This window comes from Xiphophorus couchianus, chromosome 7 (assembly GCF_001444195.1).
Source record: "Xiphophorus couchianus chromosome 7, X_couchianus-1.0, whole genome shotgun sequence".
Lineage (NCBI taxonomy): Eukaryota > Metazoa > Chordata > Actinopteri > Cyprinodontiformes > Poeciliidae > Xiphophorus > Xiphophorus couchianus.
Window position 1 is genome coordinate 6146092 of NC_040234.1, and position 23082 is coordinate 6169173.

Sequence of the window (23082 nt, forward strand, 5' to 3'; positions counted from 1 at the left end):
TTTGTCGTTTGTTACATTGTTGTTAAAAAAATATCCGTTGTTTTAGTAACTAGGTAATGTTTTGTTACTGTGTTGGAAAGAAGGATTAAAGCTAGAACGGCTTGGTAAAGTCCTGTATTTCTGCTGGTCCTGTCTGTTGACAGGTCAGGTTTTTTTTTTATACTGGATCATTCCTGAAGAGGATCCCTCCTTTGATATTGATGGCGAGCCTTCCCACCTGGACCTAAAGAGAGAACCAGATTTCGTCTATCCCATTTGGAGTCATGCTGCACCCTGCGGTGTGGTAGGAGAGCAACATACATCTTCACACACGGTTATGGGTGAAACCTACAACTGACATTCTCCATTATTATTGTTTTTTTTTAATTTATTGATTTTTGGACAATACTGTTTGGATTGTTTTATTTCGGACATTGTGACGCACAGCTGTGGTGGAAATTCTCCTGTGAATGAAGTTGAATCAAACCAAATTGGGATTAATTTGATTAATCTGCTGACTAATACAATTTGGAGTGCAGATTACCAGGGTGCACCCGAATTATTTGAAATTAAGAATTAGCACTTGGCCAAGTATTATTGTTATTTCTTTTTTTTATTTTATTGTGTGTAATTTTATTTTCATAATTGTGTGTTTTGTGCAACTGTTAATTGTGTGTTTTCTGTCACTAAAACCAGTTCTTTAAATACACCCAACTGCCCTTGTGTGTCATTTAAACACTCCACTGTGCTCTGATAGCCGAACCTATTGGCCCATTTATCCAAAATATATGTAATACCCTTCTCTACTGTGTTACAGAGGAAGCTTTGGCGAGCCAGCCAGGAGCATGAGTGTGTGTGTTTAAGTGTCAGACATCTTACACATATTGTTAGAACGTGCCAAGTACGTCTCTTTAAAAACAAAAAAATAAAAAACCAAATATGGATGTGGTACTCCGGGAGTCCATCCAAATTCCCCATTCTGTGGTTGTTAGTGGTTTAACAGGGTCAGAGACAGATGAGGAAGTGTCAACCTTTCTCCAGAAGTATGGCTCCATTAACCGTTACATTTGCTTAGATGATCCTAAGTCAGATTACCATAAAAACATGATTGTTGAGTTTGCACATGAAACTGCCATGCAGACATTGGAACCATTGTTGCCTCTTCAGTTTCCAAGCATGACTCAAGCAGGCATTGTGTATGAGTTAAAGGCTTTAGGAAGTGTCTACACCATAGATGCCAGAAGCAAAGCTACTAAGATGTACATGGAACAGCTCTCTGAAATTGCCAGGCTGAGTGGAAATTCATTAGGAGAAATGTTGAAAGAAGAACTTAAAAATCTGGTTTCATCTGCAGAATGTGCCTTTTCCCAATCACTTCAGACTGATCCAGAATCCTCAGCTCCGCAGAGTCCGACCCCACAAAAAAATTCAACCATCAAAAGAAATGTCCCATCTTCTGAAACCCCTCAGTCAGTGATGCCTACAGATCCCATGACTTTGACATCAGCAAATGATCCAAGTAAGCCTCTCATCCCTTCCATTTTCAGAAAAAACCTGGTTGATCTCAATCCCTCGCAGACTTTCTCTGTCTCATCTGAATCCACTGCTACGCCCCTAATTGATGTCAATCCACCTGCAGTTCAGCGAGTGGTGGTTGAGCATGTGGTGCGCAGTAATGATAACTCACCCCAGTTTGCTTCACCCAGTAGACTCAGAGCTTTTTCAGGCAAGAGTCCACGACCAAGCCATGAAGCAGATTATGATGCATGGCGTGCAAGTGTCGAAATTCTTATCAGAGATCCATCTGTGTCAGACTTGCATTGCACACATCGTGTATTGGACAGTCTTCTTCCTCCTGCTTCTGAAATGATCAAACATTTGAGCCCACAGTCTAGTCCCTCAACTTACCTCAAGTTGCTTGACTCCGCCTACGGAACGGTTGAAGACGGTGACGAGCTTTATGCTAGGTTCATTAGCACGTTCCAGAATGATGGAGAATTACCTTCTGTTTTCCTGCAGAGATTGCACACTGCTTTAAGCAAAACAATGAGACGTGGTGGTGTGTCCGCTCAAGAGTTTGACCAACAGCTTTTAAAGCAGTTCTGTAGAGGCTGTTGGGAGAACGCTTTAATAGTCGATCTTCAGTTAGAACCAAAGAAAGAAAAACCTCCTACTTTTGCAGAATTGTTGCTCCTTCTTAGGACAGAAGAAGATAAACAGGCTGCAAAAATGACTCGCATGCGACAGCATTTCAGCCATACTAAGTCTGGCCACAACCCCAGCCAGCAGCGTGCCATGTCACATGTGCATTTTGCACATGACACAAATGATTTGATAAATAAGACTGATCTTGAGATGCTCAAGCAACAAATTGCTGACCTCAGCATTCAGGTAAAGAGCATTGTGTCAGGGAGTCAAAAGCCAAAACAACCTAAGCAACAAAAAGCAAAGTCTGTTCCTCTAAGTGTCACACATGAAGCCCATGTGGTGAAACCAAAAACAAGCTATCCTTCCACATTTAAAGCAAATGGCAGACCACGTCCCTGGTACTGTTTCCACTGTGGAGAGGATGGTCATGTTGTGTCAGTCTGTGATAAAGCACCAAATCCTTCCCTTGTAGCAGCTAAGAAAAAACAACTGAAAGAAAAGCAGGCTGCTTGGGAAGCCTCTAATGCTTCTCAAAGTGAGACACATTTAAACTAGTGTCTGCTCTCATAGAGGGACATATGGGAGCGAAGTTACAAAACTCCAGTCCCGAAACCATGAAGTCTATTGTCAAGAGTGTTGAGGTAGAAGGATTAAAATTGCCACATGGCCTTGTGGGAACTAAAACCACAGCTCAAGTATACATTGTAGGGAAAGAAACAAACTGTCTTCTGGACACAGGTTCGCAAGTCACAACTGTGCCCCAGTCCTTTTATGAAGAACACCTTTCTGATCTGACCATTCATTCTTTAAATGATTTGCTTGAAGTGGAGAGTGCTAATGGCCAGTTTGTTCCCTATTTAGGATATGTCGAGCTTACCATCACCTTTCCAAAAGAGTTTGTTGGTTCTGATATTGAAATTAACACTTTGGCCTTGGTTATTCCTCACCTCCGCTCTGCAGCCCATGAACAAGTGCTTATAGGCACAAACACACTAGACGTTCTTTATGCTGATTACCGGAAACGTTCATCTTTTCAGCCTTTGATGAATGGATATCAGGCTGTTCTCAAAATACTTGAGATACGACAAAGGGAGCTTAACTACAGCAGTCTTGGTTGTGCAGAACTAACGGGCAAGTTGCCTAGAGTTGTTCCTGCAAGACAGACCACTGTTGTTGAAGCTTCTGTTCATGTTGATCAATTGAACATTCAGAGAGATGTCATTCTTGAGCAACCATCAGCTTCTTCTCTACCGAATGGCTTACTCGTTTCAGCGATTGCAGTAACTCTACCAAGCAAACGCTCATGTCATATTCCTGTCGTACTAAGAAATGACACCAATCATGATATAGTCATTCCTCCCAAAACCATTGTGGCAGATGTTAATGCTATAGTACAGGTGTTACACAAAGAACACACTGTCAATGAACCAGATGGTTCTCAATTTCAAGCAAAGTCTTCCCCAGAACTGAGCTTTGATTTTGGAGATTCACCTTTATCCACTGAATGGAAAAGGCGAATAACAAAAATGTTAAACACCATGCCAAACGTTTTCTCTCAGAATGACCTAGATTTTGGCCATACTGATAAGGTGAAACACAGAATCAAGCTCAGCGATGAGACGCCTTTTAAGCAAAGAGCACGTCCGATACACCCCAACGATGTGGATGCTGTGAGACAACATCTACAGGAACTCCTTGAATCTGGAGTCATACGGGAATCTGAATCCCCATTTGCTTCCCCAATCGTTGTGGTTCGTAAAAAGAATGGTTCTGTTCGTCTGTGTGTGGATTACAGAAAGCTGAATATGCAGACCATTAAAGACGCCTACGCTCTTCCAAAACTGGAAGATGCTTTCACTGCACTTGCTGGTTCTAAGTGGTTCTCTGTTTTAGACCTCAAGTCAGGCTACTATCAGGTCGAAATGGAAGAAGCAGACAAGCATAAGACTGCATTTGTGTGTCCAGTTGGATTCTGGGAATTTAACAGGATGCCCCAAGGAATAACGAATGTGCCTTCAACTTTCCAAAGACTGATGGAAAAGTGTGTTGGTGATATGAACCTAAAAGAAGTTTTAGTGTTCATTGACGACCTGATTATTTTCTCATCGTCCCTGGAAGAACATGAACAGCGCTTGCAGCGTGTTCTTGGACGATTGATGACATATGGTTTGAAACTGGCACCAGAGAAGTGCAAGTTCTTTCAAACATCAGTGAAATACCTTGGTCACATTGTTTCTGAGAGAGGAGTTGAAACTGATCCTGAAAAAGTTGCGGCCTTAAATACCTGGCCAATCCCCGCAAATCTTAAAGAACTTCAATCCTTTTTAGGATTTGCTGGATACTACCGACGGTTCATTCAAGGGTACTCTACTATTGTAAAACCACTTAATGAACTAACGTCTGGTTATCCACCACTCAGAAAGCTGAACAAGAAGCAGAAGATAAATCCAAGTCCAGAGTATCGCAACCCAAAGGAATCCTTTGGTGAGCGGTGGACATCCCAATGTCAGAAAGCCTTTGATGACATAATAGGAAAGCTAACATCAGCTCCAGTCTTAGGATTTGCAGACCCCCAACTTCCGTATGTCCTACATACAGATGCCAGCACTGTTGGCCTTGGGGCTGCATTATATCAGGTTCAAGATGGTCAATCTCGAGTCATAGCTTTTGCGAGTCGAGGACTTTCAAAGAGCGAGAGGAAGTACCCGGCTCATAAGCTCGAATTCTTGGCCCTTAAGTGGGCAGTCACAGAAAAATTTTCTGATTACCTATATGGTACAGACTTCACAGTAGTGACTGACAGCAACCCACTGACATATATTTTAACATCCGCAAAGCTTGATGCGACAGGGTACAGGTGGTTGTCCAGTCTTTCTACTTACTCATTCAATCTTCAGTACAGAGCCGGAAAGCAAAATCTAGATGCTGACGCACTCTCTCGCCGACCTCACGATCCACCAAAGGATGATTATGCATCCAAGAAGGAGAGTGAGAGAATCCGGCAGTTCACACTGTACCATCTGAGCAATCCTGACAATCCAGAAACTGTTCCCAAGGAAGTGATAAAGGCAATTTGTGAACGTCATATGGTTACTTCATCTCTAGCTGGTGTTCAAGCCGCCGCTCCTGGGTTGACATTAGTTGAATCCCTCACTCACCAGTCCACAGCCATTCCCGACTGCTTCCAGCAGGAACAAGTGGATGGGTCCCCTCTGGTCCATTCATTTTCAGAAGAAGAGTTGAGGCAAAAACAAACATTAGATCCTGCTATCAATGCAGTCATTGTACTCTTGGAGACTGGTGAAACTCCATGTCCCAGCCTTAGGTTGGAACTCCCAGAACTACCTTTGTTACTCAGAGAGTTGTCGCGGTTAGAGATCCAGAATGGAATTCTCTATCGTAAGCGAAAAGACGGTCCAAATGTCTCATATCAGCTTGTGCTTCCTGAGGCGCTAAGAGCTACAGCACTTAGGAGTCTTCATCATGATATGGGCCACCTTGGAGTCGAACGAACGGTAGATTTGGCAAGAACCAGATTTTACTGGCCGAAAATGTACATGACCATAGATAAAATGGTTAAAGCCTGTGAGAGATGTGTTCGTCGAAAAACACATCCAGAAAAAGCTGCTCCACTTATGAACATTAAAACCTACCGACCTCTCGAACTGGTGTGCATTGATTTTTTATCAATAGAGCCAGATCGCGCAAACACTAAAGACATTTTAGTAATAACTGATCATTTTACAAAATATGCAGTGGCTATACCAACTCAAAACCAGCGGGCACAGACCATAGCAAAATGCCTCTGGGAAAATTTCATTGTTCATTATGGTTTTCCTGAGAAGCTCCTTAGTGATCAGGGTGCTGATTTCGAATCAAAAACCATAAAAGAACTCTGTGAACTCATTGGCATGAGGAAAGTGCGCACAACCCCTTACCATCCTAGGGGAAATCCGGTTGAAAGATTCAACCGCACTCTTCTTCAAATGCTCGGAACACTTGATAAGTCAGATAAACTCCGCTGGAAAGACTTTGTCAAACCTCTGGTACATGCTTATAATTGTACAAAGAGTGATGTGACTGGATTCTCCCCGTACGAATTAATGTTCGGGAGACAGCCCAGATTACCCATTGATTTGATTTTCAGATTGCCCACCAATGCTACTAAGCAGACTCATTCTCAGTATGTTGGCAATTTAAAATCTCGGTTGGAAGAAAGTTACCGTATTGCTACTAGCAAGGCAGGGAAGAACGCAAGTCGCAATAAAGCCAGATTTGACCGGCGAGTGATTGAATCAACCTTGCAGACAGGAGACAGAGTTCTCGTACGAAATGTGAAGCTGCGTGGAAAACATAAATTGGCAGACAAGTGGGAGGAGGATGTTTATATTGTCCTCAAGCGAGCTGGAGAAATGCCAGTTTACACAGTTAAACCAGAAAGTAAAGATGGACCAGTGCGAACTCTGCACAGAGACTTGCTTCTGCCATGTGGATTCCTGTCAGTAGCTGCAGAAACTGAAACAGTCAAGCCTTGTCGAAACAGGAGGCCCAGAACAAGACAACGTCCAGTCGTCGAGAGTGAAGAGGAGATCATCTCAGATTTGGATGATGTACCTGATTGGACATTCTTCCCTCATGTTATGTCAAAACCTGATGCACATGTCGTGGTGCCTGAAACTCACAAGTTGAGTGAGCCTCCTTGTGCAGTCCGACACTCAGCAGAAACAGAGGAGTCTGAAAATTCCCTCTCACCTGATGCTCCAACAACTCAATCCCTTGTAAGAGATGGAAGTACTGGAGATATTCAGGGTGCATCAAGTGTCAACTCACCTGAAAATGTCAACTCACCTGAAAGTGTCAACTCACCTGAACAAGACAGATTATCCGAAGCAAACGTTTCACCTGAACTGAACTCAGTAAACAGATCCCCTCAGTGTTTCGATTTGCAGCAATCTGAAGAAACTCTTCCAGATAATGAGATGAGCTCAGATGCAGCATGCAATGATGGGTTTTGTGAAGTAAATGAACCTGTCACTGCCCAGCCTGAACCTTTAAAGTTTCAGACTGATGGACTTCAAGATGCTGAAACATCTCTCCGTCGATCTCAAAGAGTGCACACAAAGCCTAACAGATTAGATTATGTAACACTAGGAAATCCTCTGATGATGGTGGTGAATTCTCTGTTCCAGGGTCTAAGTGATGCATTGACTAGCTCCTTGAATGGTTTTGAGAATGTATCCCATAATTCCGTCAGGCATCCTTAAGCTGTGTGACTCCATGTCACATTGCAGATGCCCAGGGACGGGCATACCCTTCAGAGGGGAGGGTGTAACCCACATAAAGTGGGTATGCCACTTTAAGAGAAGAGGTTAAGGAAGCTGGGTGGTCTGCCTGGCCAATGAGAAGTTTAGTTTCCAGAGCGTCTGGACCAATCAGGGTGCAGGCTGCCGTTGTGGATCCCGCCCTTCTCCCCCGGGTCTGCAGTACCGTTGGTTTTGCTCTAGAGATCCGACGCGGTGAGACTGCTGAGCGGGGCAGCGCCAGAGTATGTATCCCAACAGTTAAAAGTATTTTTTACGTGCTGTATTAACTGTATTGTGGATAAACTCTTTTGTAAATAGATTTTATGTTGATTGTCCAGCTTTTGTGCTGGAAATTATTTATTAAATGAATACAAACTGAACTTCAGTTTTTTACTGTTAGAGCCGTTAGGAATCGTTGGCTCTTTCTGGCAGTTATTTCAGCTTGTTCTTCGTAGATAAAAGGTAAAATTTAGGCTTTAACATAATTTTATTTTATTAAGTTTATATTATTTAGATCAAATATGCCTTGTTACATCGTTTAGTGCCCCACGCATCCGGATTGAGACCCACTCACTATACGGTTGTCTGAAGTGTGTCGCACTGAGATCGGTGAGCATATTCGGAGCCTTTTATTTGTGTTTTTGTCGTTTGTTACATTGTTGTTAAAAAAATATATCCGTTGTTTTAGTAACTAGGTAATGTTTTGTTACTGTGTTGGAAAGAAGGATTAAAGCTAGAACGGCTTGGTAAAGTCCTGTATTTCTGCTGGTCCTGTCTGTTGACAGGTCAGGTTTTTTTTTTATACTGGATCATTCCTGAAGAGGATCCCTCCTTTGATATTGATGGCGAGCCTTCCCACCTGGACCTAAAGAGAGAACCAGATTTCGTCTATCCCATTTGGAGTCATGCTGCACCCTGCGGTGTGGTAGGAGAGCAACATACATCTTCACACACGGTTATGGGTGAAACCTACAACTGACATTCTCCATTATTATTGTTTTTTTTTAATTTATTGATTTTTGGACAATACTGTTTGGATTGTTTTATTTCGGACATTGTGACGCACAGCTGTGGTGGAAATTCTCCTGTGAATGAAGTTGAATCAAACCAAATTGGGATTAATTTGATTAATCTGCTGACTAATACAATTTGGAGTGCAGATTACCAGGGTGCACCCGAATTATTTGAAATTAAGAATTAGCACTTGGCCAAGTATTATTGTTATTTCTTTTTTTTATTTTATTGTGTGTAATTTTATTTTCATAATTGTGTGTTTTGTGCAACTGTTAATTGTGTGTTTTCTGTCACTAAAACCAGTTCTTTAAATACACCCAACTGCCCTTGTGTGTCATTTAAACACTCCACTGTGCTCTGATAGCCGAACCTATTGGCCCATTTATCCAAAATATATGTAATACCCTTCTCTACTGTGTTACACTTTCATTTTTTAAGACTTTATAGTTGGTATTCAGGTATTAATCTTCCGATCTTTTAATAACACACAATTATCAAGTGATATTTTCAAATATCCTGTCAACTTTAAACATTTTTGAACTCAAACACACGACGGGCCGCTGGATGAATGACTGCTCTAACACCCAACCACCGGGGTTAGCAAGTTTTCTGGGGGAAACCTTGTTCTTTAATCACCATGATGTATCAAGTAGCTTTTCCGTGATGTTCTAATTCACTGGGACGCACCTGAGAACCACACAGGATTGGAATCTGAGGTCGAGGTTTGACCAGTAAAGGCTCACATCCTGCAAGTAAACAAAAAAAGAAAAAGGCCCATAAACATTCTGACATCTTAAAGGTTTCAGCTTGTCCAAAACACAGGAAGTTGTGGGAGGATTAGTCTGTAAAAAGCCCAGCGGCTGTTAATTTATTGTAATTAACCGATATGTCCAGTAAAACAGTGCATCTATGTTTGGTAATAGTGGTCGGGAAAGGTAAAACCTGCCACGATGCTCACAGTTTCCATCAGTCAGCCACTCGACCTCCGAACTATAGTTTACAGAGCAAACAAGGGGCTAGCTACAACTAATCGTGGTATAATAAAAATACGCCTGACCATGCGTCAGACGGATCTTACCTTGAGATAAATCTTTCATTAGGCTGATATAACCTTGCCCCTCGCCTCCCACACACACACACACACACACACACACACACACACACACACACACCAACACGCATACACAGACACACCAAGAGGAAATGAATTAGTTTCCTAATATAGTTCAGTAAAGATTGAATCAACTTGTATTTCCTCACCAAGGTTGCTAGTAAATTTGCCCTTATGAGGAAAGCAGAAAAAAAAGTTAACTTAACTATAAACTGAAAGAGAGGGAGAGAAAGTCATCACTTTGGCTAAGAAAAGAAGCTTAAAGGTATTAGGTTTTCCAGGCACATAGTGGCATTTTCATAGCACAATTAAGGAACTATATTACCTTCAGTTGTTATAAAAATGCTATATATATATATATATATATATATAAAATATGACTTAAAAGAAATTTTACTTTGTAATTTAATGCCTTGAAATTGGGTTCCTGTCTCTTTAAGAAGCTCTTCCTCTTTCTGAAACATCACCTTCAGGAAGTCATCACAGCATGGCTCCTCTATTAACTCTTTAACAACGTTTTTACCAGTGTTGCTCTGAGAAGAAAGAGCTCAGGAGACAGTTCCAGCAGGTGCTTGCTAATTGCTGCTGGCTAGTCTGAAGGAGCTGAGTGGGGGAGTTGTGTGGGAGCCTTGCTCTGTAACTTGGAAGCTCGGAAACTGCAGCTCCAAGGAGGACCTTCATCCTCGAAGGCGGAGCTAGGTCCAACCAGGTGCTTTGCACAGCTGAATGGTTGCCATGGAGATTAAAGGACTTGTCAAAAAATGCATGAAAGAATCAAAGCAACACTCCAGATATGTTTTTGATATAATATAATAATAAAACATGACGGGGTTTTTTTAAGCTAAAAAAAAAAGTTGATTTTACATAATACTGCCCCTCTAAAAATACACACAGGAGTTACATTTAATACATTTTAGCAGCAAAAAGGAACATTTCCAGAGATTGAAACCCAAACGTTAATAAGGGAGGAACAAAAGCATCTGAGCTTAAAAAGTCATATCTTTACCAAAAAAAAAAAAAAAAAAAGACTCAGCATGTCACAATTTCTGAAAGAAACAAAGCACAGCCAGGCCCGGTGGCATGGGCAGGCATTGCCTGCCCACGGAGTCAGCCGTCCCCTCCCCACCCCCCTGTTCTGGAAGCTGTTTGTTGCTTTTACCTATAAGTGGCCAACTCTCTGTTATTCCTATATCGATTTGATACAGTAAGGGCTTCTGCACTTCTCATATCGGTGCCCTCTGTCAAATTTGTAGCAGTTAAAACAGTTTAATCCGCTGTTAACACGTTGTAACGTGTTTTTCCGAGCCGCCTTTAAACGCAACATGAGCGCTAAGACGCTCGCGCTGGGTTTGCCTGTCCGGCAGCGAAGGACACCTGCTGCTGCATATACACACACACACACACACACACACACACACACACAGGTGTGTGTTAGAATCATAGCAGCAAACCAGCAAAACGCAAAAACCTTTAGACAGCATTTTCCCCCCAAACCAACCGACAGAGTTGAGTAAAGCTGTTGGATGCAGGTAATGTTAGCTAAAAGATGGCTAGCTAATACCAACACGGCATTTTAAGCCTGTTATCAGTAGCATATAAGCTACTGGTGTTGTGTATGTTCAGCTACCTAGATCGAAAGTAAGCCGATGTCCCCCCTCTTAAACTCGTCTGGAGCCGGGGCTGGTTATAATGTAAACACCTGTGAATTAAATTGTGAAAATAAATCATTACTGGAGGCAGAGCGGCGACCTGCCGTCGATTCCTGATTTTCTCAGCGCGACTTCCGCCCGCTTCCAAAGCCGCCTTCAGTTAGGTAAAAACTCAGAATACTTTACAACCCCTGTACCACGCTTATAGCTGCCTATTTTATTACTTAAGACATCAGATACAAGTTAATTTGCGTTAATACAGACAGCAGCAGAAGTCCTAGCACTATAGCAGCAGAGGCTATGAAGAGCGCTCCTCGTTTGTGAGCTGCAGCTAAAAGCTAGCTAAGTAGCATTGTGCTACTAATATTTCATATACGTATGTCACTCGCTGCATTTTATTTCAAGTATTTTAGGGGGAAGATATTGGAAACTTTTCAGCAAATAGATCAGAGTTAAGCTCTACAAAACAAAAAGCCCAAGAATTGGTGAATTGCAAATATTAACCCGTTCATGCATAGTGGTCACTACAGTGGACAGCTATCTAAAAGCCATTTTCTTGTGCTTCCTGTGGATTTTTATGTTATAAATGCACACAGACCACTGAAGTGGACACTAATGCATCATAAAATATACCATCAACTACTGGCCATCAGCTGCAAATGCAAGAAATTATTTTTGTTAAATACAATATGGCCGACAGACAAAAAAGCAGGAGAACCGACCCGGTCCCTCCTTCTACTGTAGACGACTCTTGCAAGTAAAAAAAATATTGTGACATCAGACAACCCCTAAGGAACAATACTACTGATGTATTTTTCAAATAACAACTTTGTACTTGGACAAAATTACAATTGATCACATAAAAAAAATGTATTTTTACAAAAACATTTTCCTACCTTTTTTTATGCCTTAAGAAAAAAAAAAATTTTAAATGGAAAAAAAATTCTGACACAAAGGATCATAATTCATGCATGAAAGGGTTAAAGTAGGAATACATTGAGATCCACTGTACTGTTAATAAAGAAGAAATATGTGTATGCATGTGTTTACATGTATGGCTTTATGTATGTAAATACATGTATACACGTGTTTAGAATAGAAAAGACTGGTAAATGACCATCATTGTCTGACAAGACAAAATATTTGCAAAATTTTTTAAAGTGAGCCAGAAAATAGCAGAAATAGATGAAAAAACCCAGTACATATAGTTTATTTTGTTACTTCAGTTCTTCTACTTTAGTGAATTTAGAACATCAATAACATTTTTGGAGTATAAAGCAGTATAAATAACCTAAAATGCTAATATATTAATTGACTTTATTCAGAATGTTTATTCAAAAATACTTTCACTTTTTTCTCGCCACCTTATTTCACAGCTCAAGATGTTACGCGCAGCAGGTGTGTGTGTGTGTTGTGCACACACACATGTTGTCGGCCCATTTACCTTTTCCACAACTTCCTCCGGGCCTCGTTTTGCTCAGCACCAGAAAACATCACGTTCTACTCCTGGAGTAGCAGAGCCCATCCCCTTTTTTCCCACACTCCCTCGGAGCAAATAATACTTCTCTCTTTCTTTTTTTTTTTTTTTTTCTAGTAACTTTTCTTACAAAAAGTGGAGCACCGAGGCTGAGACAGCAGAAGGTGCTGCTGTTCTCCCACTGACAGAACACCAAAAAAAAAAAAAAGAAAGAAAACCCCAAGAAGCCCTAAAAAATGTACACTCCTCTGCGGTCCAATTCCAGTGTCTCGTTTTGAGGAGGGTCCTCGGAAAGGAGAGACAGGAGAAAGAAAGAATATTGCCTTTTTTTTCTTCTTCTTCTTCTTTTTTTTTTTTTTTTTTTAAATCATCATTGTTATCGTTTGTTTGCACTTTTCTGAGACTTTCCAGCGATGTCTCTGAGAGGTGATGTTTGCGTGGTGACGGGAGCCTGCGGATTCCTGGGGAAGAGGCTCGTCCGGCTGCTTCTGGAGGAGGAGAAAGCGTCCGAGATCCGGCTGCTGGACAGAGACGTGCAGGCGCAGGTTTTGGAGAATCTGGAGGGTAAAAAGAAAAAGTTTCTCTTTTTCTTTTCTCTTTTTTTTTCCCCCCCCCCAAATCACATACACAATAACGGAAAAAGGTAGCTGCGGGATTACGACGCTGTTCAGTCAAGTGTTTGCAATTAAACCCAGCGAGAAAATGCTTGCTTAATTAGACAGATAATTCATTCAAATCAGGTACGTCTGAGCGTAAAGCAAGTCAAGTGGACCCGAGAGGGTGAAAAATAGAATGCAGCGATGGCGGATAAAGTTGTCAGATCGGTTTGAGTCCGGTAGGGGGGGGGGGAATAAGAATCGAAATAAAATATCAGAAAATCAGTCGAGCTGTAAAAGCCAACACAACAACAAACTCCCGACATGCAGTAAAAAAAGTGCTAAGAGGCGACTCCACAGCGCTCGGAAAGAGCAAGGACTCCAAAAGAGAACCAGATTTGATGGGACTTTATTTTCCGCGGTATCAATAACGGGGTTTTATAGAAAGTGGGGACAGATCACGTATGCAGGAATGAAGGAAGCAAAGGATTGAATGCTTGCAAACTTGAGGCTTTCAGACAGTTTTCTGGATTAACATCAGACATAATCCTAGCAGGATTTTCAGAATCACACCATAAATCCCCTGTAAAAGACTACAGTTACGGGCTCAACCAAACAGTGCGGCAGAACTGACAAATTAAGCATGAAAGGGTTTGTTGTTTTTTTTTCTCCCTTTCTCCTTTTTGGCACCCGCAGCTGCTGTATCCTAGAATCCAAAGAGAGTCGGTACCATCCGGGTCATTGTCACTGCGCTCGTTTAAAACCGAGTCACGAATCATATGTTCGGAGGCCCTTTGAGCCGCATGCGCACTTTTGGCAGCGTCTGATAACATTTTTGATTTGTTTGTTTGTTTTTTCAAAGCGTCCTCGGTCGTCTTCGCTCCATTAAATTCGGAATTTGGTGTGAAAGCCAATCCCTATGTCCTCCTGGTGTGAAAAAAACAAACCCCAAAAAAACAAGTGCAGATACTTCATTAATTGAAAACACGCATTGATTTATATACCGAAGCACATTCCAGCAAGAGGAGGCCCAGATTTACGAACCACCAAGTGGACAAGCCTCGCTGTATTTCTCAGAGATAAAACCACGGTTACATAACAAGGATTTATACGTAATCAACATATCGAGCAGGTGCGGCTTCCTCCTCCACATTCAGTCTGGTAGGTTTAGTTCTGAGTTAGCCATACCTTAAAAGTAGATTTAAAAAGCAAATAAATGCTCAGATTGGTTAAAGAGCACTAGAATAATTACTTTTAAAAGTTTTCTCCAAATTTTTAGGGCTGATTATGTCCGTGTTGTGAAGTTCACATTTACTACATGTAACTGTAAACCTCACCTTGCAAAAGTATTCATACCTCTTCAGTTTTTTGGGGGTTTTTTTGCTCAAAGTTCACCTACAAACTTCAGGATGTTCTTCAAGGGTCAAAGTAGCACATCATAGTGATGTGGAAGGGAAATAACAGAGTTAATTTTTATAAATATCTAAAAAAGAAAAAAGTAAAAGTGACATCCTTTTCTAGAAGTCAAATAAAAACAGATATGAATATGCCGTCATCTGATTAAGCTCCTTTCTTCTCCTAGCGAACTGTTTCTGGCTTTCCTGTTCTTGCCAAGGAAAGTAATTCCCACAGCATAATGCTTCTACCACTATGTTTCACAGTGAGGTTGTAGTTTTGCATTTTGACCAAAAGTTCTATTTCTTTCTTGTATCTTTTCCCACATCTTCAATACTTTTTGCTATATTAAAGGTGCAGAATTATGCAAAATTTACTTTTTTAAAGCTTTGCATCATGTTAGAATGTTATTCCTTCATCGAAAAACACACCTGGAGTGTTGCCTTGATTCTTTGATGCATGTTTGAGAAATCCTTTAATCTCCCGTGGCAACCATTCAGCTATAAAATATGCCTGGGTGGACCTGGCTCCGCCTTCTGGGATGGAGCTCCACCCCTGAGCTGCATTTTCTAAGCCGGATCACAGAGCAGTCCTCCCCTGTCATTCCCCCACTCGGCTCCTTCAGACTAGCCAGCAGCAATTGGCAAACACCTGTTGGAGCTGCGCACTAGCTGAGCTCATCATAGGAGCTACTTCTTAGAGAAACGCTGGTAAAAACGATGTTAAAGGGTTAATAGAGGAGCCATGTTGTGATGACTTCCTGAAGGCGGAGTTTCAGAAAGAGGAGGAGTTTCTTAAAGTGACAGAGGCCCAATTTTAAGCCATTAATTATCAAAGTCAAATTTCTCTTAAGACATATTTGATATATGTAGCATTTTTATGGCAAGTACAGCTAACGTAGCTACTTGACTGTGCTAAAAAATTTACCTGGAAAACACTAAATACTGTCTCTTTAAAAACAAAAGGGCTAGACCAGATCATTTCAACCGCACCCTGATTGCCTGACTACAAACACTGGTTCCCAAAACCAGATTGCTAATCCCAAATTAGCTGCCTTGCAGTCACCGACTGTTTCATGAAAGCTCTCTGCACAGAGGGAGAAACCACACACACCAGAGTGCCCGCAAAATCTCTCCTTTATTTACAGAAATCACAGCATATAGAGGCAAAACGTCCCTCCCTTTCCCAATGGGGAATCAGTTTGCAATCTGTTGGCAAATCACGAGCTTTCGTTCCGGGAAGATTCCACACGGCGTCACATGGGAGAGTCACATTTATGTAGGGAAGCATATAAGACATAAAAAGACTTTTGCAAGGCATTTGCACATAAATAAGGTGAACAATGTTTAGATAAACCACACTTTCAGAATGACACCGTCGACGTTGCCTTCATCATCACTGCTGCATCTGTTCACGTCACGACTTTTAAACGCCGCTCACACTGAATAAAACAGACAATTAATGTTTAGAGTTCCCAACTTGAAGATTTTGCATCACATTAAACAAAAAAAGCAACATGTTTTCCCTGAATGTCTTTCTTTCTTCTAGGCCAAAGGCTCAAATTTGTTAACTAAAAATTAGCAATGCACCGATCTGCCTTTTTTTTCCGATAACGATATTTGAGGCCAATACCGATCTGATACAGAAAAACAGCGTTGAATTGACTTGAAATGTTTCTTTTTTTAAAACACAGACATAAATGTACTGAATTACAAATTTGTTTGATAACTCTCCACCAGTACAGCACACTAACATACACCAATTGCTTCACAAGCCTGGTCAAACATGGAAAAACAACTTTAATTTGTTAAGTTGGTGCAATCCGCAAAATAACTAGTAAATTAACTGAAGCTGGCAAAAACAACAGGTTGACCACTTTGGTCAAACCTAAAAAAAAATCATCTGCAACAAACCTTTCAAATCACTCAGAAAGTGCAATTAGGAATTCAGAATATAATGTATAATAAATAAAACATGACGTCGCTCAGAGCACGAAGCATAGAGTTAGACCCAATAGATCTGTCCTTTTGGATCGGGCACATTGTCGCCGATATCTGATCTAGAATTTTTCAATACCTCGACCGATACTGATATTAAAATCATATTGATGCATCTCTGTTAAAAATGAAAACCATGTTCATTTCAAAGCACACAGAAAATATCAGCCACAATCATAAATGTGTTAACTAAAATGAAAAATTGTGAAATCAATACCCTTCTAATAGTCTCTTGAGAGTTGAGCAACCTATGTTCCTTCATCTGATAGAACATTTCTTGTCTTGTGGCATCTGGTAGTCGCATTGTGCAACCTCACCTTAAGGTGTTAATAAATTGTACATGTTGCCCTTCTTAAAGTACTTAATTTTAAATAATTAAAGTGATTAAATTAAGAAAAACCTAAAGGAATCAATTAGATTAGACATTTGCTTTTAAGGGTTTTCAAGTCGTATTTTGTTTTCATGTTTGACTAAGAGGTCCAAGCTTCCATCTCAAGTTTGTGGAAAATGTCAACCTGATTGATTCCCTTTCAGACTGCAGAGGCGAGACAACACTGAGCGTCTTCGAGGGGGACATCAGAGACGGGGACTTCTTGAGAAAAGCCTTGCGTGGCGCATCGACCGTCTTCCACATCGCTTCCCTCATCGACGTTACCGAGTCCATGGAGTACAGCGAGATGTACGGAGTCAACGTCAAAGGTGAGACCTTCCAAACCGAGTGAAAGCTGACTTTATAAGTTAGCAATAAGTGAGAAAGCGTTGACCCCAAACGGATTTATTTTGTTTTTGATTCAAATCACTACACTAATTTAAAATTGAAGCTAAGACAACCTTGATTAAATTCAAATGGCAGCTTTAAAAGGTTGATTTCATGACTTATTATCCCCTAGATGTAACATCAAGTTGTGCCACCCTTGGTGTCACTGACATCCGATTGATGAAAATTCAAAGCAGTCCAATGTCGTCACCATGTTACGACTTTTGATAAAACTATTCCTTTACTGAAATGCTTTGTTGTTTTCCTCCCAAAATGGTCCACTTTGTCTGGCCAGTCCACTGAATATTTTCCCCAAAGTCTTGAGGATCACCAAGATATTTGTTGGCTAACTTTGAGATGGATCTTTGTGTTTTTGGGGGAGTTTTGGCCTTGAAACTCATATTCATACAGTGGATCCGGAAAGAATTCGCAGCGCTTCACTTTTTCCACCCCATTCCTCACGTTCCAATCTCTTTTCTCAAAATTTTACACACAAATACTCTACCATCATGATAATGTGGAAAAAAAAAAATTATGTTTTGCAAATCAATTAAAATAGAAAAACCAAGAAATCACATTTATGCCGGTATTCTTCGTTTAGTACCTTGTTGATCCACCTTTGGCAGCAATTACAGCCTGAAGTCGACGATGCCACCGGCTCACTTCACCCATCTTTGGTCACTATTGCCCATTCTTCTTGGCAGTTCTACTCAATCTTCATTGGATGAGAAATGTCTGTTCACTGCCATTTTCAGGTCTTTTTAGAGATGTTCAATTAGATTCAAGTCTGGACTCTGGCTTGGCCACCCCTGGACGTCCACAGAGCGGTTCAGTACTTTGGGTCGCTGTCCTGCCACCACCACGCTTCACCTTAGGGAGAGTATTGGTCTGGTGATAAGCCATACCGATTTTCCTCCAAACATGACGCCTGGCATTCACACCAAATAGTTCAATCTTTGTCTCATCAGACCAGAGAATCTTGTTTCTCCTGATCGGAGTATCCAGGTGTGTTTTGGTGAACTCCAGACAGGCTGCCATGTTCCTTTCAGTAAGGAGTGGCTTTCGTTTGACCGCTCTACCAAGCAGACCTGATTGGTGAATTGTAGCAGAGATGGTTGTCCTTCTGGAAGGTTCTCCTCTCTCCACAGATGAATGCTGGAGCTCTGACAGAGTGAACCCATCAGGTTTTTGGTCACTTCCTTGACTAAAGCCCTTTCCAACCAATTGCTCAGTTTAGCCGTCCAGCTCTAGGAAGAGTCCTGCTGGTTCCAAGCTTCTTCCATGGACCAATGATGGAGGCCGCTGAGCTCACTGGGAACTTCAAGGCAGCAGAAATGTTTATGGATCTTTCTCCAAATGTGTGTTATGAGACAATCCTGTCTAAGAGGTCTGCTGACTTTGACTTCATGTTTGATGCAGGACCTCATATAAACCTGTGTGCTCCTTCCCCAATCAAGTACAATCAACTGAACTGACCGCAGACGGAGGCCATTTAAGCTGAAGAAACATCTCAAAGAGAATCAGTGTTTAACAGCTCAAATTTGAGGTTCCAGGCAAGGGCTGAGAATAGTTATGTAAATGTGATTTATTAGTTTTCTATTTTTAATCAATTTGAATAATCTTTTTTTAAATTATCGCATTGTCCTAATGGGGTATATAGAATTTTAAGGAAAGAGATTCATTTAACACAATTTGGAATAAGGCTGTAACATAAAATGTGGAAAAAGTGAAGCGTTGTTAATGCTGCACCACATGCCATTTTTGCTCAATCTTTTTTTTTTAATTGTTACATCTGGAACCCTGAAGCCTGCACCATGTAAGGTGTTTTTCTTGGTTCTCTCGTGACATCCTGGATGATTTTCTTGAAATAATTTGGTAGGCCGGTCACTTCTGGGAAGATTTGCCATGGCTTCACGTATTCCTCTCCCTCTGTGGATAATTGCTCTGACTGTGACTCACCAGAGACCCAGCTTGGTGAAAGCCAGTTCTACGCTTCGTTCAGAGGGTCTGAGGCGTGGACTCTGCTGAAATTTTAATTTTAATTTTACCCAATCTCTAACATTTGTCCGGGAAGAATGTAACACACAAGTTTGATGCTATAATGTTTACCGAATGTTGCCTGCGAAGAGAGAAGTGCCAATCGGAACAAGACGTCAATGTTAATGTTAATTCATCATCCTCCGTTCCTTTTCTGACCAGTCAGTGACTTTTTTTTTTTTTCTCCGAAGAGTTTTTGGGTGCTAGTGGCTCGTATTTTTTGCGACAGTAGGCAGACAGGAAAGAGGGCGAGGAGAGGCGGGAAGACATGCGGCAAAGGTCGCCGGGACCGGGAGTCGAACCCGCGACGTCAAGGACTAAGGCCTCCAAATGTGGGGCGTGCTAACCCCCTGCGCCACCACAGTGACTTTTATTATCAGACTTGACTCTACCAGTCTGGCAGAAATCAAGCCTGGATATGTAGCTGGTAGTGCAGAAACAAAAAGATGTAAATAATCACAGATAGCTCATTATTTAATCAGGGGAAATTATATTTTGATATTGTGGCAGATTGGTTTGCATAGAGCCAGCCATCACCTTCCTACGCAATTCTGCTCGATTCTCATCTGACTTCACTGCTCTGTCTGGAATTTCTCCCAATGACTTGTATTTCTCCGGCAGAATTTTGCCAATTCACACAGCAGAAGATTTTTTTTAGCAGAAGATCAATTTTCTGTGCTGTTTTAGAATCGTAGTTTGCCTGTAGTTTTAGCAATGGCAGCAGAGGAAGTGAACGAAGCGTGCAGTCCGGGTTGGCCACACCTCCAAATATTGAATTAACATCAACAGCCGCCTCGTTCGGCTTGGCTCTTCTCTTTTCAGAGTGGAGGATGGCTGTTTACAGCGCTGGCAATTTCCAGTAAGCTTTGTAAGTAATTGGATGAAGATTAAAACGTCCAACACAGTCCACGCCTCCAGAAAGCAATCGCTTCTCAACAACCGAGAATCCAGACCCTCTGAATGAAGCGAAGCGTAGAACAAGGATCTGGTTTTTACCAGGCTAGCTTGTTTGGATGAAATCATAATTTGAAAACTGTTTCTTTAGGATTGTTTTGACTAAGAATCAATTTCAACAGCAACAAGAAAATTGGCAAATGAAGAAAGGGGGAGCCTGTCCTCTCAGATTAAACTAATTAGTCAGTGATATAGTTACCATAGTTACCAGCTTAACTTGTGATCTTTTGCGTTGCAGGAACTCAGCTGCTTTTGGAGGCGTGTATCCAAGAGAACGTGGCCTCTTTCATCTACACCAGCACGATGGAAGTGATGGGCCCGAACCCCCGAGGAGAGCCGATAATCAACGGCACCGAGGACACGGTTTACGACACCACCCTGAAGTTCAACTACAGCAAGACCAAAAAGGAGGCGGAGGACAGAACCCTTGAGGCCAACGGCGAGACGCTCCAGAACGGAGGCCGCCTCTCCACCTGCGCCCTCAGGCCCACGTACATCTACGGGGACGGCTGCCGCTTCCTGCTGTACCACATGGGCGACGGCATACGAAACAAGAACGTTCTCTTTCGCATGTCCGTGCCGGAGGCCCACGTGAACCCGGTCTACGTGGGCAATGCGGCCTTCGCTCACCTCCAGGCAGCCCGTAGCCTTAAAGATCCACAAAAAAGAAACGCGGTCGGAGGGAGGTTTTACTACCTCTCCGACGACACCCCGCCTATGAGTTACTCGGACTTCAATCACGTTTTGATGTCTCCCCTCGGCTTCGGCATTCAGGACAAACTCGTGCTGCCGCTCCGCCTCTTCTACATCCTGTGTTTTCTCCTGGAAGCTCTCTGCACGATCCTGCGACCGTTTGTCCGCATCGTGCCGCCGATGAACCGGCAGCTGCTCACCTTGTTGAACACTTCGTTTACCTTCTCCTACGAGAAAGCCAAGAAGGACCTGGGCTACGTCCCCAGGTACAGCTGGAAGGAAGCGCGCAGACGCACCACCGAATGGCTCGCCTCGCAGCTGCCAGCGGAGAGGGAAAAAATCATGTCCGGTTAATAAATTACAGTCTTAAAACTGGGAAATACGTTCCAGAATAACACACATTTCATTCAGTGGCTGAAGCCGCAGTGTGAAGGAGCTGCTCAGAAATAAATGAATGACATCTGGCTCGTTTTAAAGACGCAATCACTCAAATTAACTCACGCAAGGTCCTTCACCGTTATTGGTACCCCTTGCAAAGGGGAAACCGAAAGCTTTAAAATAGATTGTGAAGGAGACTTGCTGACCCTAAAAAGCCACATGCTTGATTTCTTTTCTTCTCTTCGCTCTTTCTTTTGGTTTCTCTCTTTAGTACTTTCTCTAAAATAAATCAGTTCCATTTGTTTTAGCCATTAGATTGGTACCAATCATTGTGAAAAAGCAATTAATGTATTTTTGCTGTTAAATAATGCTAACTTCAGTTAAATCTAATTTACAGAAATAGTTTTGAGGAGATTCATCACCAATTATCAGAAGTATTTATTTCCTAATATGCCCTGGCTCTACTGTATAAAGTTAACCAAATTAAAAATGTGACATTTTCAGGGTAAATTCTCTTTCTGCAACAAGAAGGACGCCGCACGCCGTCTCTCACTATGTATGAGTATCAATAAATACATAGTGTGCTGTTTAAGTTGGGTGATGAACATCTATGAGAAATCATGCATTTAAAAACAGAGTTTTATTCCAGCTGTCATTCTAATAAAACTAACAGGGAAAATTGGTTTTTCTCATGGCGCATTTTCTGTTTTCCTCACCAATTTGGTGTCAGCGTTGTTGTAAAAGTCAGTCTTTGATGGATTTATTGATTGATGCCACAATGCAGTAAATGAATGTTCTCGTCAAAATGTGATTTTTTTTTTTTTTTTGCTATATTGAGTTTATTCAAACATGTAAACTCGTGTTAATTGCGCTACACTGATACTGGAAAATATATACAGGGAAGCAATAACACATCACACCATGAAGATATGATTATTATTAATCAATAAAATGAACCATTTCAATCATAAGTAAAACACAAACGGACAGACGAATCCAAATAATAAGCTTTTAGTTTTACGAGGGGCTGCACAGTGGCGCAGTTGGTAGCACTGTTGCCTTGCAGCAAGAAGGTCCTGGGTTCGATTCCCGGCCGGGGTCTTTCTGCATGGAGTTTGCATGTTCTCCCTGTGCATGCGTGGGTTCTCTCCGGGTACTCCGGCTTCCTCCCACAGTCCAAAAACATGACTGTCAGGTCAATTGGTTTCTCTAAATTCTCCCTAGGTGTGAGTGTGAGTGTGCATGGTTGTTTGTCCTGTATGTCTCTGTGTTGCCCTGCGACAGACTGGCGACCTGTCCAGGGTGAACCCCGCCTCTCGCCCGGAACGTAGCTGGAGATAGGCACCAGCAACCCTCCCGACCCCATTAGGGACAAGGGTGAACAGAAAATGGATGGATGGATGGATAGTTTTACGAGTTGTTATTGGTTGATTTTTGACTGTATTGTTTAAATGAGAAAATCAGAAATAACTTTAAGATTAATAGTTTGTATTTGTGTAGATTCCAAAAAATATATATATAAAATAAAATTTCTTTAAAAGAAAACAAACAAAAAGATCCAGTGTGTTTTTTTTCCCCTTTTCTTTCAAGAAAG

General features: G+C 41.6%; 1 protein-coding gene and 1 long non-coding RNA gene across 3 annotated transcripts; both read left to right on the top strand.

Moving 5' to 3' along the window:
* Positions 1–7099: 7099 nt before the first annotated feature.
* Positions 7100–8760, top strand: LOC114148892 (uncharacterized). Of its 2 annotated transcripts, XR_003596375.1 has the most exons (3): positions 7100–7672; positions 7831–7892; positions 7973–8760. It is a non-coding gene; the product is annotated as an uncharacterized LOC114148892 (long non-coding RNA). The 2 variants fall into 2 exon arrangements; XR_003596374.1 differs by having other exon boundaries at positions 7831–8760.
* Positions 8761–12128: 3368 nt separating this feature from the next.
* hsd3b1 (hydroxy-delta-5-steroid dehydrogenase, 3 beta- and steroid delta-isomerase 1) lies at positions 12129–22467 on the top strand. Its single transcript, XM_028022732.1, has 3 exons — positions 12129–13245; positions 17204–17368; positions 20656–22467. Exons 1-3 carry the CDS (start codon positions 13095–13097, stop codon positions 21462–21464), a joined length of 1125 nt encoding a protein of 374 aa, XP_027878533.1. The 5' UTR covers positions 12129–13094; the 3' UTR covers positions 21465–22467.
* Positions 22468–23082: the final 615 nt, after the last annotated feature.

Bases quoted from the DNA above. Each gene is read 5' to 3' on its own strand.
- hsd3b1 (XM_028022732.1), top strand. From the start codon at position 13,095: ATGTCTCTGAGAGGTGATGTTTGCGTGGTGACGGGAGCCTGCGGATTC. The intron at 13,246-17,203 runs GTAAAAAGAAAA...ATTCCCTTTCAG, and splicing joins GGTTTTGGAGAATCTGGAGG to ACTGCAGAGGCGAGACAACA. The intron at 17,369-20,655 runs GTGAGACCTTCC...TTTGCGTTGCAG, and splicing joins GTACGGAGTCAACGTCAAAG to GAACTCAGCTGCTTTTGGAG.